This window comes from Vigna unguiculata, chromosome 9 (genome assembly GCF_037176805.1).
Source record: "Vigna unguiculata cultivar grain cowpea cultivar isolate G323 ecotype 2 chromosome 9, ASM3717680v1, whole genome shotgun sequence".
Lineage (NCBI taxonomy): Eukaryota > Viridiplantae > Streptophyta > Magnoliopsida > Fabales > Fabaceae > Vigna > Vigna unguiculata.
In genome coordinates this window covers 46606627-46619764 of record NC_140800.1, presented here as the reverse complement: position 1 = coordinate 46619764, position 13138 = coordinate 46606627, and the positions used below count along the sequence as shown (strand labels likewise).

General features: G+C 30.3%; 2 protein-coding genes across 2 annotated transcripts; both read left to right on the top strand.

Annotated features, from left to right (window-relative positions):
• Nucleotides 1-1458: 1458 nt before the first annotated feature.
• FP6 (farnesylated protein 6) lies at nucleotides 1459-2448 on the top strand. The gene is made up of 2 exons (XM_028045898.1): nucleotides 1459-1743; nucleotides 1908-2448. Exons 1-2 carry the CDS (start codon nucleotides 1663-1665, stop codon nucleotides 2289-2291), a joined length of 465 nt encoding a protein of 154 aa, XP_027901699.1. The 5' UTR covers nucleotides 1459-1662; the 3' UTR covers nucleotides 2292-2448.
• A 6195-nt stretch (nucleotides 2449-8643) lies between these two features.
• Nucleotides 8644-12911, top strand: LOC114162990 (beta-galactosidase 13-like). The gene is made up of 17 exons (XM_028047023.2): nucleotides 8644-8934; nucleotides 9037-9132; nucleotides 9225-9337; nucleotides 9432-9498; nucleotides 9588-9680; nucleotides 9767-9910; nucleotides 9991-10085; nucleotides 10178-10283; nucleotides 10378-10581; nucleotides 10675-10842; nucleotides 10933-11111; nucleotides 11206-11315; nucleotides 11400-11509; nucleotides 11619-11726; nucleotides 11811-11915; nucleotides 12016-12161; nucleotides 12267-12911. Exons 1-17 carry the CDS (start codon nucleotides 8737-8739, stop codon nucleotides 12733-12735), a joined length of 2511 nt encoding a protein of 836 aa, XP_027902824.2. The 5' UTR covers nucleotides 8644-8736; the 3' UTR covers nucleotides 12736-12911.
• Nucleotides 12912-13138: the final 227 nt, after the last annotated feature.

Sequence of the window (13138 nt, the reverse complement as noted above, 5' to 3'; positions counted from 1 at the left end):
CTGCACCTGCTGTTAAAATAAGTTGTGCAATCAAAAGAAAGAAAGGAAAGTGTGGAACAGGTTCTTGGAGCTATCTTGGAAGATCTTCTTGAGAATTTCATCAAGACACATCAAATTTGGCTTGGCAAGAAGAAGAAAATTCAGATTTGGAAAAGGTGTACTCAATCTAATCTTTGGGCTGTGTTCTTGTATTCTAAATATAGTTTGAAACTCTCTGATTTACTATTTTCTGGTTAAGGCAAGTGTGTGTGATAGCCTTGCTGTTTTTGGTTGTTAAAGCAAGTGTGTGTGATAGCCTTGCTGTTGTGTGGTTGTGCAAGTGTGTGGATGCCTTGCATTTGTATTCCTTTATCTTAGAATTTAGATTTATCAAGTGTATTTGTAAATCTTGAAATTCTTGTGATATAGTGAATATCTCTAGCTGTGGTTTGCTAGATGAACTGGATGTAGATTCTTAAGAATCGAACCAGTATAAAAATTCTGTGTGCTTTATCTCTTTCTCTCTATATCTTGTCATAGTATAAATGCTCCATACATTAACCATCAAACCATACTATTTCAATTGATTCAAAAGAAAAGGTTTTTATCAAAACAATTTTAAAAGTACTAAAATTGGGCAAAATTTGTTAATACCAATTCACCCCCCTCTTGGTTGTGAAATATTGCTGCATCAATTCTAACAGAATGACTTTATATGATTTTTTCTGAAAATAAATTTATAACATGATTGATTCAACAATTTATCCTTTCTAAATATGGATTTAGATGCATTGTAAACTTAAATCAGTACGAATTTAAGTGAATGATTATAACTCTAGTAGAGTGTCTTGGGTTGATGGGTACTTGATTTATTTTTGTAAGATATAATAAGAAATAAAATAAAAACAAAATGGTTATCTGAGTTTTTTGAAACAAAAGAAACAATCATATTTTTATATACGAAAAATAACCAAAACAAAAGTAAGTCATAATATTAAAAAACACTAAAAGATTTCATGCTTTTTATATTAAAATTAAACGCTAAAACTTGTTTTTGACCATTTCGAAGATAATATCTTCTTAACTTTAAATTAATCGGTGCTCTTAAATTTCAATATAATATAACTCTTATTTTGTAATTTATTTTATTTCAACAAATGATTTAATGTTCGTATTCGTATCAAATATAAATTACTGATTAAATAAGATTGTTTCAATAAGTACGATACTAATTACTATTTTTAATTTATTATAAAAAATGTTGCACTAAAGTTATTTCCAGAGTTAAAGGATAGTTAATTGTGTTGTGGGGGTTGGGGCAGTGGTCCCGCCACGTTGTTGAGATTAAGTGACTGTGATTATCGTAATTATTGGAATTGGAATTAGAATTAGGTGGGCCCACCTGTTCTACCTCACTCCAAAACAAGGGTTTCAACGGACACTCTTGTCTGTGTTTTTTTCCCTTGGGCGGCCATGGATCCGCTCAAATCATAACCGTCCAACTGGAGAGAAGGACACGTGTCCTCTCACATTTCATCCTCCTGATATCACCCGCGTCTCAGATTCATTCCTTGGTTATAAAGTGGCCAAAAAGATCTTGGGCTCTCACTATCCTTACCTTTGTCTCAAGTCCTTTATACTAATCACAAAATTTTTGTGGATTCCTTTGGTTTGAAGTGAAAAATGGGTGCTCTGGATCACATCTCCGAGCTCTTTGACTGCTCCAGCGGCGGTTCGAAACTGAAGAAGCGGAAGCAGTTGCAGGTAATTCATTGATTATTGATTTAGCATGAGATGAGATCAGATCCACATAGGAGAAATGAATTAAGTTCAATTTGTTATATATTGTTATTGGTATGGTAGTATTGTTAGTTAATGAGGCGATGGAAATAGGAACTGAGATGAGTGTGTGTGTATGAATGAATCAGACGGTGGAGGTGAAAGTGAAGATGGACTGCGAAGGGTGCGAGAGGAAAGTGAAGAAAGCAGTGGAGGGGATGAAAGGCGTGAACCAGGTGGACGTGGATCGGAAGGCCAACAAAGTGACGGTGGTGGGGTACGTGGAGGCCTCTAAGGTGGTGGCCCGCATCGCTCACCGCACAGGTAAGAAAGCAGAGCTGTGGCCATACGTCCCCTACGACGTCGTTGAGCACCCCTACGCACCCGGGGTGTACGATAAGAAAGCCCCCTCCGGCTACGTGCGAAACACCGATGACCCTCACTATTCCCATCTCGCACGTGCCAGCTCCACCGAGGTCCGCTACACCACCGCCTTCAGCGACGAGAACCCCTCCGCTTGTGTCGTTATGTGACGCCCTTTCTTTTGCCCAAACTTTTCTATTCTATTGTATCTATCTGCTGCCACCATTATTGTGTTGGACTTCATTGTATATTATTATTTTGGTTTTCAGAATCTTTGTTCAATCAACGTTTTTCATGACATTTCAATTATTTTGTTTTCTTTGAGTATATGCTAATTATCTCCTCAACTAGACTGTAATAGGTCTTTAGTTTTGCTGTAAAAGTTTCTTTATTCTTTCTTTTTCATGGATCTTGCTTTAATTATCAATTCATAAAGAAGAGCATCAACATCATCTTTTGTTTTTTAAACCATACTTCACGCATTTATGAATTATTTGTTATTTATCTATTATTGAAGTATTAATGGATGTTATCATATTTTTTTTAAGCCTAAATATTTTTTTCGTCTTTATTTTCGTAATGTTTTTTGCCGATGGTCCTCATTTTGACAAAATATTTTAAATGTCCATCATTTCTATCGAATGTTTAAAATGATCCTCATTTTCGCAATTCGTGTTTTATTTGGTCACCTTTTAAATCAGTAACGAAATACTGTATAGATGACAATGGTTGTATTTAAACACTACGAAAAAGATATTTAAACTTTTTTTTTAATTATTTTCATTTATAGTTCATTCATGCTCATTTATACTTAACATGAGTGACTCATCTTTATTTTTCTTTATAAATATCAAAGTAAATATAGGGACGTTTTAGAAAGACTAAATATATAAAATATATTAAAATTAAAAAATAAAATTGATTATATATTATTTTATATATGTCAAAAATAATTTGGTAAGTCAAGATCATCTCCGCCACTCCTTAGTATGACATATCTAATTCACATAAAAGTTATAATTTTTTAAATATTTTTATTATGTAAAAAATAAAGCTTAAAATATGTGTGATAAAACTGATTTCTTATTATTTTGTAACCTTTGTTGATATTTTCTTTTTTTTGAGAAATTTTTGAATATTTGAATTTATAGATTTTGTTCATAATCGGAAGTAATTAGCAATATTTTGTTATATACCACGAAATAAATAAATGTGTTGTTTAAGTGACAATTTATCTACTTTAAATAATCATGTAAAAATAATACTTACGTGGCTCTAAGCCAAACAATTATTTTATCCCTAAATTTAGGTGTTTCATAGAAATGACAAATATATTTGTATTTGTGAATATTTACAGACAAGATCTTCAAAAAATAATTGGTACTTATAAATATTTATTATTTTTGAGACATGGGTAAATGGTCATATATAAGTATCACACTATTCATATTTGTAAATATTCTTTATCCTTGAAAAATTAAAATTAAAATTTAATTTATGTTTTATTAAGTTAAATTTAATTTATATTTTATAAGATTAAATTATTAATTTTATATTTTATTTAAAATATATATTTTAAATTTTTTATTTTAAAAAATTATAAAATATCTCCTTTTAAATATTTGGAAGTATATATATGTACTCATGAATCTTAGAATATCACGAATATTTTCTAAATACCCGATACGATAGGTAACATGTGATTTTTTTTTATTGTGGTTGGTTACATGTAGTCATTATTATAAATAAAAAATTGTGATTAATCTATAAATTGGTTTCTAAAATGTAGGTATCAAACAAAATTGGTCACAAACATTAATTATCAAGATATTTGTTATCATAAAGAAATTGATTTCTAAATTAGATTTCAATTAATTAGTAACAAATTTAACAATTAATTATAATTTATTATTTATAACAATGATTATTTTAGTAATTAATATTTTTTTTGTAAATTAGTATATAAATTGTCTGCTTGATCACTAATTAATTGTTAATAAAATATTTTATTGGGGTATGCATGAAGAGATGGCAAAGAAGATTACTTGATAATCGATAACCAAACGAAACGATGTCTCAAAAATGTTCCTTCAATTCAATTTATAAGTTTACTCCCTCCTCCCCGTTCTCAAGGGAATTTTCATTCCTTTCCTACATCAACCATAAGATATTGTAAATTACAAATATTTAAAATTTGTATAAACATTTTTAAATGCTTTAATAAATAAACATGGAAATATAAATTATAAATTAAATTTATAATGTACCGTTTGACTATTAATATTCATTTATTATGAACTGTTAATATTAATAAATAAATAATTGATTTTGTATAAGAAAGAAATCACTTATGTAGAATGTAGATGAAAATAAATAGATAACTGAAAATAAAATAAGTCTTTAATTTTTTTTTAACGAACATCTAATATTGGATGGAAATCTCACTCTCTAATTTCAGTATATTAACTAATGATGTAAAAATATTATCAAATTTAACTTTTATAAACTCTTCACGATAAGTACTTTAAATTTGAAATATCAAACAACTAACCATGCCTTTTAAAAAAATTGTTAAAGAAACGCAATGAAATTAAAAAAGAATTACATTTCGAACATATTTTAATTAAATACACATAAATTAAAATTCACTTTGAAATTCGACATATTTCTCCACAATTTATTAACATAAGTGGTACTTCAATGTAATTTTCTTAAATATAACTTTAGATTTAAGTCTTATGGTTTAAAGATATAACTTTTCAAAAATAATTAACTAAGTTATTAATTAGATATTATTTTCAAATTACTTGTCATTCACGTTTATTTAGTTAGAATCATCTCATTCTAAATAATATCTTTAATTATAACCTTTAAAGCAATTATAATAAACGAACAATTTATCCTGTACCATAATTTATATTTAGAGGAATTTATTTTCGATAATTTAGTTGGATTTTAGTCCAGAAAAAAGAAAAAGTGTTAAAAGACCAAAACACTAAAACAAATAAAAAAGAAGTGGGAGAAAGGGTGCATCATAAATAATTAAAGTGATATAAATACAATATATGTATAAATAATATAATAACAACAACTAATTTGAATTCATCTATCACAAATGTTTAGTTTTTTAAACAATGAAATCTTTTATTTTAGAAGGTGGTGAGTAAATTTAGATAGTTTGAGCTAAAAAATATTTTGAAGATGTAAATAAATTTCTTGACAAGTCAAACAATTAGAAAAAAATAAAAAATGGAAGATGTGCATTATATGTGTGTGCGTTGTAGTAGAGTAGTATGAGATGTAGCTAAATTCTTGCTTTGTGTTAATCGTTTCCCTGTTAATAGGGTAGGGTGATTCTTGGAGGTAAAGACAATAATATATTCAATTGATAATGTGTTTTTTTCAAAACACACACACAATATATATATATATATATATATATATATCATAAATCTTCTATTTTTATTTTTTCTTATTATTTGACTTGTCATGAAGTTCATTCTCATCTTCAAGATATTTTGCTTCTCTTATCACAAACTTTGTGCAATTATGTTCAAATATGATGTATCAAAATTAAATATTTTTTATTTCTTACATTGGAATATTTCTACTTTTTTTTAATATTTTTAATTATTGTATTTTTTCTTTTCACATGAGAATATTTAACACTTTCAATTTAAATGTTCAATAACTTAAATAGAGTTGTCAAAATGGGTTGGAACCCGCGAGCTAACTCAGCTCACCATGGATTCGGGCCAGGTTGGGTTGAAATTTTTTTACAAATTTCAATATGGGTTGATTTTTGACTCGGCTCATTTAGAACCCGGCTCATCTGGGTTGAACCCGTTGGCTCACCAACCCGTAGATAAAAGGGTCACACAAGTGTTTTTATTTTTTTTATTAAGTTAGGCTTTACATTTGGGTCATGTTAAGTTGTTTTTTATCCAACACATAAATAATTTGTATTTTTTAATTTTGGTTTGTATTTGGATTGTATTAAAGTTTATTTAGATTTTAATTAGAATTACAATTTAGTTTTGACAGAAAAAAAAATAATATTTTTTTTAGTTAAGTGAACCCGTGGCCAACCCGTTTAACCCGCCAACCCGTGGTGGGCCGGGTTGGGTTCAAATTTTTTTGGCTCGCTAAAAAGTGAGTCGGATTGGGTTGGACCACTAAATCATCAACCCGTGTTGAGTCAAGCCGGGTCGGACCGGGTTACCCATTTTGACAGCTCTAAGCTTAAACCTCTCATTTACTAAATAGTATAATAAACTTATTTTTGTTATTTTATTATTATTAATTTTTATTTCATTTGAAAAATTCTTTTTTGTTTCGCTAAAATAATTTTTATTATCTCTCAACCCTTAAAATAACATTATATTTGAAAAGTTTTCTTAAATGTCTAAGGTCTTTTTGATCTTATTATACTTTTAATTATATATTTGTTATTTTTTGTGCAATTTCATTCAATAGTCTATCAAATTGTTGTTATTTGGTCATGTCTAAGGTCTTTTTGATCTTATTATACTCTTAATTATACATTTGTTATCTTTTGTGCAATTTCATTCAATAGTCTATTAAATTGTTATTATTTGATCATTTTTTAATATTTTTAACTGTGATTTTATTTTATCATGTAGAATAGTGTTTTTATATTTTTTATATAATAATTTTTATTTTTTTAACTCATTATCATATGTGTAATTTTATTACTATAATTGTATAAATAAATTTTATTTACTATATTATAATAAATTAATATAATTGTCATTAATTCTTTTTATCATCGTTCAACATATATTGAAGTTTAAAAGATGAAACATCAATGTTAAATTTCAATTATTATTAGTTTAGTATTTGTTTTTTGTGTGATTTTGATAAACTAATGTATTATAATTTTTATTCGTGTACAAAAAATAGATTTTATTATAATTAAAAAATTGAAGTAAACATATATTTAATTTTTTTTTAAATATTTTTAAATATTATCAACTAGGTAACATTAACGTATGCAAATCTTATAAATGTTTTGGATTTTATCAAATTTTATTTGGTATTTTAATTTGAATTGTATACAACTACAATTTATTTCTAAATATTTGATATTGAAGAAACAAAAATACACCCCTTTTAATATTAAATATTTAATAATATTATGTGTTTTTATTGTATTTTTTATTATTTAAAAAATAGTTAATATTTATACAATAAAAAAGCGGGGACGAGTATGAATATATACCTTACCGATGAGGATGGAAATAGACAAAAATTTGAAACACATTATGTTTAAGGATGACAAATAAATTCGTCCCCCTTTTGATGAAAAATCCTTACATTGGTTGGATATATGTATAGGTATGGAGATACCCGACTTTTTCAATTGGATATTGAGATAAGATAACCATATCCGTCATAATACTCATTCCGTTTAAATTATTAAAATACTTATAATTTATTAAGTAACCTTTTATATATATATATATATATATATATATATATATATATATATATATATATATATATATATATATATATATATATATATATATATATATATATATATAATACCCATCCGAACATCTAATATTAAATGAAAATTTGATTCTTTCATTTGAGTATATTAATTAATAAAGTAAAAATATTATCATATTTAATTTTTATACACTCTTTTAAATTTGAAATATCAAACACCTAACCATGTCTTTTAAAGAAATTGTCAAAGAAACCAACAGTTTACCTTTCAGACCAACTTATAACACAATGAGATTAAAAGAATTTACATTTCCAATATGTTTTAATTAAATACGCATGAACTAAATTCACTTTCATATTCGACATATTTCTCAACAATTTATAAATATAAGTGGTAATTCAACTTAATTTTCTTAAATATAACTTTAGATTTAAGTCTTATGGATTAAAGATATAACTAAGTTATTAATTAGATACTATTTACAAATTACTTGTACTTCACGCTTATTTAGTTAGAATCATCTCATTCCAAATAATATCTTTAATTTTAACCTTTAAAGCAATTATAATAAATCAACAATTTATCTTGCACCATATTTTAAAATTAAATAAGAAAAGAATTTATTTTCAATAATTTAGTTGGATTTTAGTATAGAAAAGGGAAAAATGTTAAAAGATTAATTAAAAGTGATAAACACAATATATGCGTAAAAAAAAATAACATCTATAACTAATTTGAATTCATCTATCACAAATGTTTAGTTTTTTAGAACAATGAAATCTTTTATTTTAGAAGGTGGTGAGTAAATTTAGATAGTTTGAGCTAAAAAAAATGAGTAAACAGGGAAACGCGACTCTTACAATTTTTTTATGGCCAAGAACAACATGATCACCTAAAAATAAGGTTAAACAGAAGAAAGTCCCACCTTTGAATGGTAAAACAATGCAAAAAGTGGTTGGTAAAAGCGCAATTTTTTCTCAGAGGTGACACCTATTGGTGTGAGAGTAGTATAAAAGAGAAGTTGATACAAAGAGCAAATCAGCTTCTGGGTACCTCTCTCTCTACCTGAGAAGGAGGAGCCTTGCATTGGCTCACACAAAGTCTCCCTTCAATTCTCATGCAATAGTAAATAAAAAAGGATGGAACACACCAATAACACCATGGCTCGTACCCTTTTTCTCATAGTGTTCCTTTCCACCATTGTGGTTGCAACACATGGACGTGGTCGTCATATGACTGCTCAGAATGTCACTTATGATGGTAAGTCATTGTTTATTGATGGAAGGCGTGAGCTGCTATTTTCTGGTTCCATCCACTACCCACGAAGCACACCAGATGTAAGTTACTTTGATCATAATCATGTTACAATATTTTATTTCTTCATGCAAAGAGAAAAAGTTTTATGGTCCATCGAACATGTTTGTACATGAATACTACAGATGTGGCCTGTCCTTCTTGACAATGCAAGACGTGGAGGCATAAATGTCATCCAAACCTACGTGTTTTGGAATGCTCATGAACCCCAACAAGGACAGGTGAATTACTTGTTTTCTCTTTATTCAATTGATTCGGGACCACAAAACTCAAAGGGGTGTTGTGAAAATGTTTTTTCTCTGTCAATATGCAGTTCAACTTTGAAGGTAATTACGACTTAGTAAAGTTTATTAAACTTGTTCAAGAGCATGGAATGTTTGTCACTCTTAGGGTTGGACCTTTCATCCAAGCCGAGTGGAACCATGGGTAAAATATCCATTCATTAATATGATTTTCAAATATATGATTCCTTTTCCTTTGTTATTCTCAACCTTACTTTCTTTCCTCATATGTTCATTAGAGGACTTCCATATTGGCTTAGGGAGGTTCCTGGCACCATATTCCGCTGTGATAATGAGCCTTATAAGGTAGTCTCAATCCCCCATATATAATTCCTTTAACATGAAAATTGAATACATAATTTAATCATTAACATGAAAATTCCTTTGATTTGAAGCAACACATGCAAGCATTTGTGACAAAGATTGTACAAATGATGAAAGATGAGAAACTCTTTGCACCCCAAGGAGGTCCCATTGTCTTAGCACAGGTTTTTATTTTGCAACCAACCAAGTGTTTAATTTCTTTTTGAGTGATAAATGTATGTAAACATGTTGCATTATTCAATGGCTACAGATTGAGAATGAGTACAACCACATTCAACGTGCATACGGTGAGAAGGGTGACAGCTATGTCCAATGGGCTGCAAACATGGCAGTAGCATTGAACGTTGGAGTTCCATGGGTCATGTGTAAGCAAACAGATGCACCAGATCCAGTGGTAAGTCATGACAAAATAGGAGTAGCATGGCCATAAATTCTTTTCCAACTTAGCTTGACATCATGTGATTTCATTCATAGATCAATGCATGCAATGGAAGACATTGTGGTGATACCTTCTCGGGGCCAAACAAACCATACAAACCAGCCATATGGACAGAGAACTGGACCGCTCAGTAAGATATGACTTAATGTTTATCCTTGGTGAAGGAAATCAAAATCATGAGCACTCCTAATAATGCATTTTATTTGGTAACTTGAACTTCAGGTATAGAGCACATGGAGATCCACCATCCCAAAGATCCGCAGAAGATATTGCCTTTTCAATTGCTCGATTTTTCGCCAAGGGTGGAAGTTTGGTTAACTACTATATGGTGTTTCTCTTATCATCTAAATCTTTTGGTACTTATATAATTTTAGGCCAATATTATTTTCTTAAATTTGTAACTCAATGTGCAACTTTTGTAGTATCACGGAGGAACAAACTTTGGCAGAACCAGTTCTGCCTTTACCCCAACTCGTTATTATGATGAGGCGCCTCTTGATGAATACGGTCTACAAAGAGAACCAAAATGGACTCATTTGAGGGATGTGCACAAAGCCGTGCTCCTTTGCAGGAAGGCTATCCTTGCTGGCGATACCAATGTGGAAAAGTTGAACGAATTCCACGAGGTAAACATATGACATTATTTATAATGTTGCATACAGAGAAGGTAGTGTCACAAAAATATCGAGCTAAATTAAATTGGTATATGTGTCATGCAGATTAGAACCATTGAGAAGCTTGGAACAAACTTGTGTGTTGCTTTCATCACTAACAACCACACAACAGATGCAGCCACAATTAACTTCAGGGGCACTGACTACTTTTTGCCTCCACATTCCATTAGCATCCTCCCTGATTGCAAGACTGTGGTCTTCAACACACAAAGTGTAATTAACTAACTTGTTTGTTCATCTCCAATATGTTATCACATACAATTCAAAAATGGGTGTTTGACTCACATATGACACATGTAATAGATTGTTTCACAACATAATTCAAGGAACTACGAAAGGTCTCCCATTGCAAACAATTTCCAATGGGAGATGTTCAACGAGGCCATCCCAACAACAAAAAAAATGGATATGTACCAAAACGCTCCGGCAGAGCTTTACACTTTGCTCAAGGACACTAGTGATTATGCTTGGTACACCACCAGGTGAGTTTGTGTAAGCTGATTAATTAAATATTTTATTTTGGAAACATTTTATACAACTGTTATCTCCAACTTGTAATCTATCTATTCACTACAGCTTTGAGTTGGCTCCAGGAGACTTGCCAACAAAGCCTGGAGTTCTCCCAGTTGTTCAAATATCGAGTGAGGGACACACAATGGTTGCATTTGTAAATGGAGACTTCATTGGTAAGGACATAAAGTTAAAAAAGAATATATCATAAGATGAGGAGACAAGTTTCTAAAGACAATGTCTTGATTATTTTGTGTTAGGAACTGCACATGGAACTCATGAAAAAAAATCTTTTAAATTCCAACGACCAGTACCACTTAGGGTTGGAACCAACTACATTTCCATCTTGGCTGGCACAGTTGGATTACCTGTATGAGACTTAATTTTTTCCTTCTTGTGTGTTTAATGAACATCGATCCAAGTTTCTATGAGTATAACAAAATAACATTGTTTCATCCCTTCAAATTTCAAATATATAGGACAGCGGAGCTTACATGGAACATAGATACGCAGGGCCCGATTATGTAAACATCCTCGCTCTCAACACAGGAACACTTGATCTCACTACCTATATGTGGGGTCATCGGGTTAGTTGATATATAACTCTATAGTAAAATTGTGGTTCAACATGTTACAATGACATAGCTAAAGCAATTAATTTTAATTGATAGGTTGGTATCAAGGGTGAAGGCATGAAAGTTTTTAGCGATGAAGGATCATTAAAGGCAAAATGGAAGCCACTCAGTCCAATCCCACGCCCTCTCACTTGGTACAGGGTAAGAAATATCACATGTCTTATATCAAACTACGATATTTAAGAAACACTTTAAAACTATTTACACCATTTTTTAACGATATCATGCATTGGTTTTATAGACAAGATTTGCCACTCCAGAGGGAACAGGTCCAGTTGCCATCAGGATGACTGGAATGGGCAAAGGAATGATGTGGATCAATGGTAAAAGCATTGGTCGCCACTGGATGAGTTACCTGTCCCCAATTGGAAAGCCCACACAATCAGAGTAAGCAAACCGCTCTTTAGAAATGAAAACTTTTCTCTTGGTCTTTTTAAACACAATAAAATGAGTGTTGTGTTGAACATTTCGTAACTTGCATCACTCATTCAGGTTCCACATCCCAAGATCTTTCCTCAACCCACAAGACAACTTACTTGTTATATTTGAAGAGGAACCTTTGGCTCCAGGACAAGTTGAGATATTGAACGTGAATAGAGACACAATTTGCAGTTTCATTGCAGAGAGCGACCCTCCCAATGTGAATTCATGGGTGTCCAGAAGAGGAAATTTTCACCCTATTGTGCCATATCTTGGACCCCAAGCCTCACTAATGTGTCCACCTGGGAAAAAGATTATGACAGTTGAGTTTGCCAGCTTTGGCAATCCAAGTGGTTACTGTGGAGAGTATATTTTGGGGACTTGCAATGCTGCTGCTACCAAGCAAATCGTGGAGCAGGAATGCTTAGGCAAAGAAACTTGCTCGATTACATTAAATCGTGCAGTGTTCAACCAAAACGGCGCGGATCCATGCCCAAATATATTGGTGAAAACCCTTGCAATCCAAGTGAGGTGTTCTTAGATCAATCAATCAATAAATGAATCCAAGATGGTTGGTTATATTTTTTTCAAATAGAGTCCAGGAGCTCAACTTGTATCATTGTTTTTGGGTTATCATACTTGAATTCAATGATTACATTATTTGTTATTTCTCTCGCAATAAAAATTCCACCCATTCAATTTTGTTTACAACTTTCATATTTTGTCTCATCTTTAATTTTTTTTCAATGTTGTCTATATCTGTTTTTACCCATGCATATATATCGAAATTGATAAATTACATTCTTACTACGTAATTTTTCATTTTGAAAATATTAATTCACTTCAGTTTTTATAATTATATTAATACATTAATCTTTAAATATAAAATAAATGATTATTTGTATATGCTATCAAATAATTATCGAAATTAAAATCAGGAACTA

What these genes read in the sequence shown, in the direction of transcription:
- FP6 (XM_028045898.1), top strand. Translation starts at nt 1,663, where the DNA reads ATGGGTGCTCTGGATCACATCTCCGAGCTCTTTGACTGCTCCAGCGGC. An exon ending in AGAAGCGGAAGCAGTTGCAG is followed by an intron (nt 1,744 to 1,907) that starts GTAATTCATTGA and finishes TGAATGAATCAG; the next exon opens with ACGGTGGAGGTGAAAGTGAA.
- LOC114162990 (XM_028047023.2), top strand. Translation starts at nt 8,737, where the DNA reads ATGGAACACACCAATAACACCATGGCTCGTACCCTTTTTCTCATAGTG. An exon ending in GTCCCATTGTCTTAGCACAG is followed by an intron (nt 9,681 to 9,766) that starts GTTTTTATTTTG and finishes CAATGGCTACAG; the next exon opens with ATTGAGAATGAGTACAACCA. An exon ending in GGAAAGCCCACACAATCAGA is followed by an intron (nt 12,162 to 12,266) that starts GTAAGCAAACCG and finishes TCACTCATTCAG; the next exon opens with GTTCCACATCCCAAGATCTT.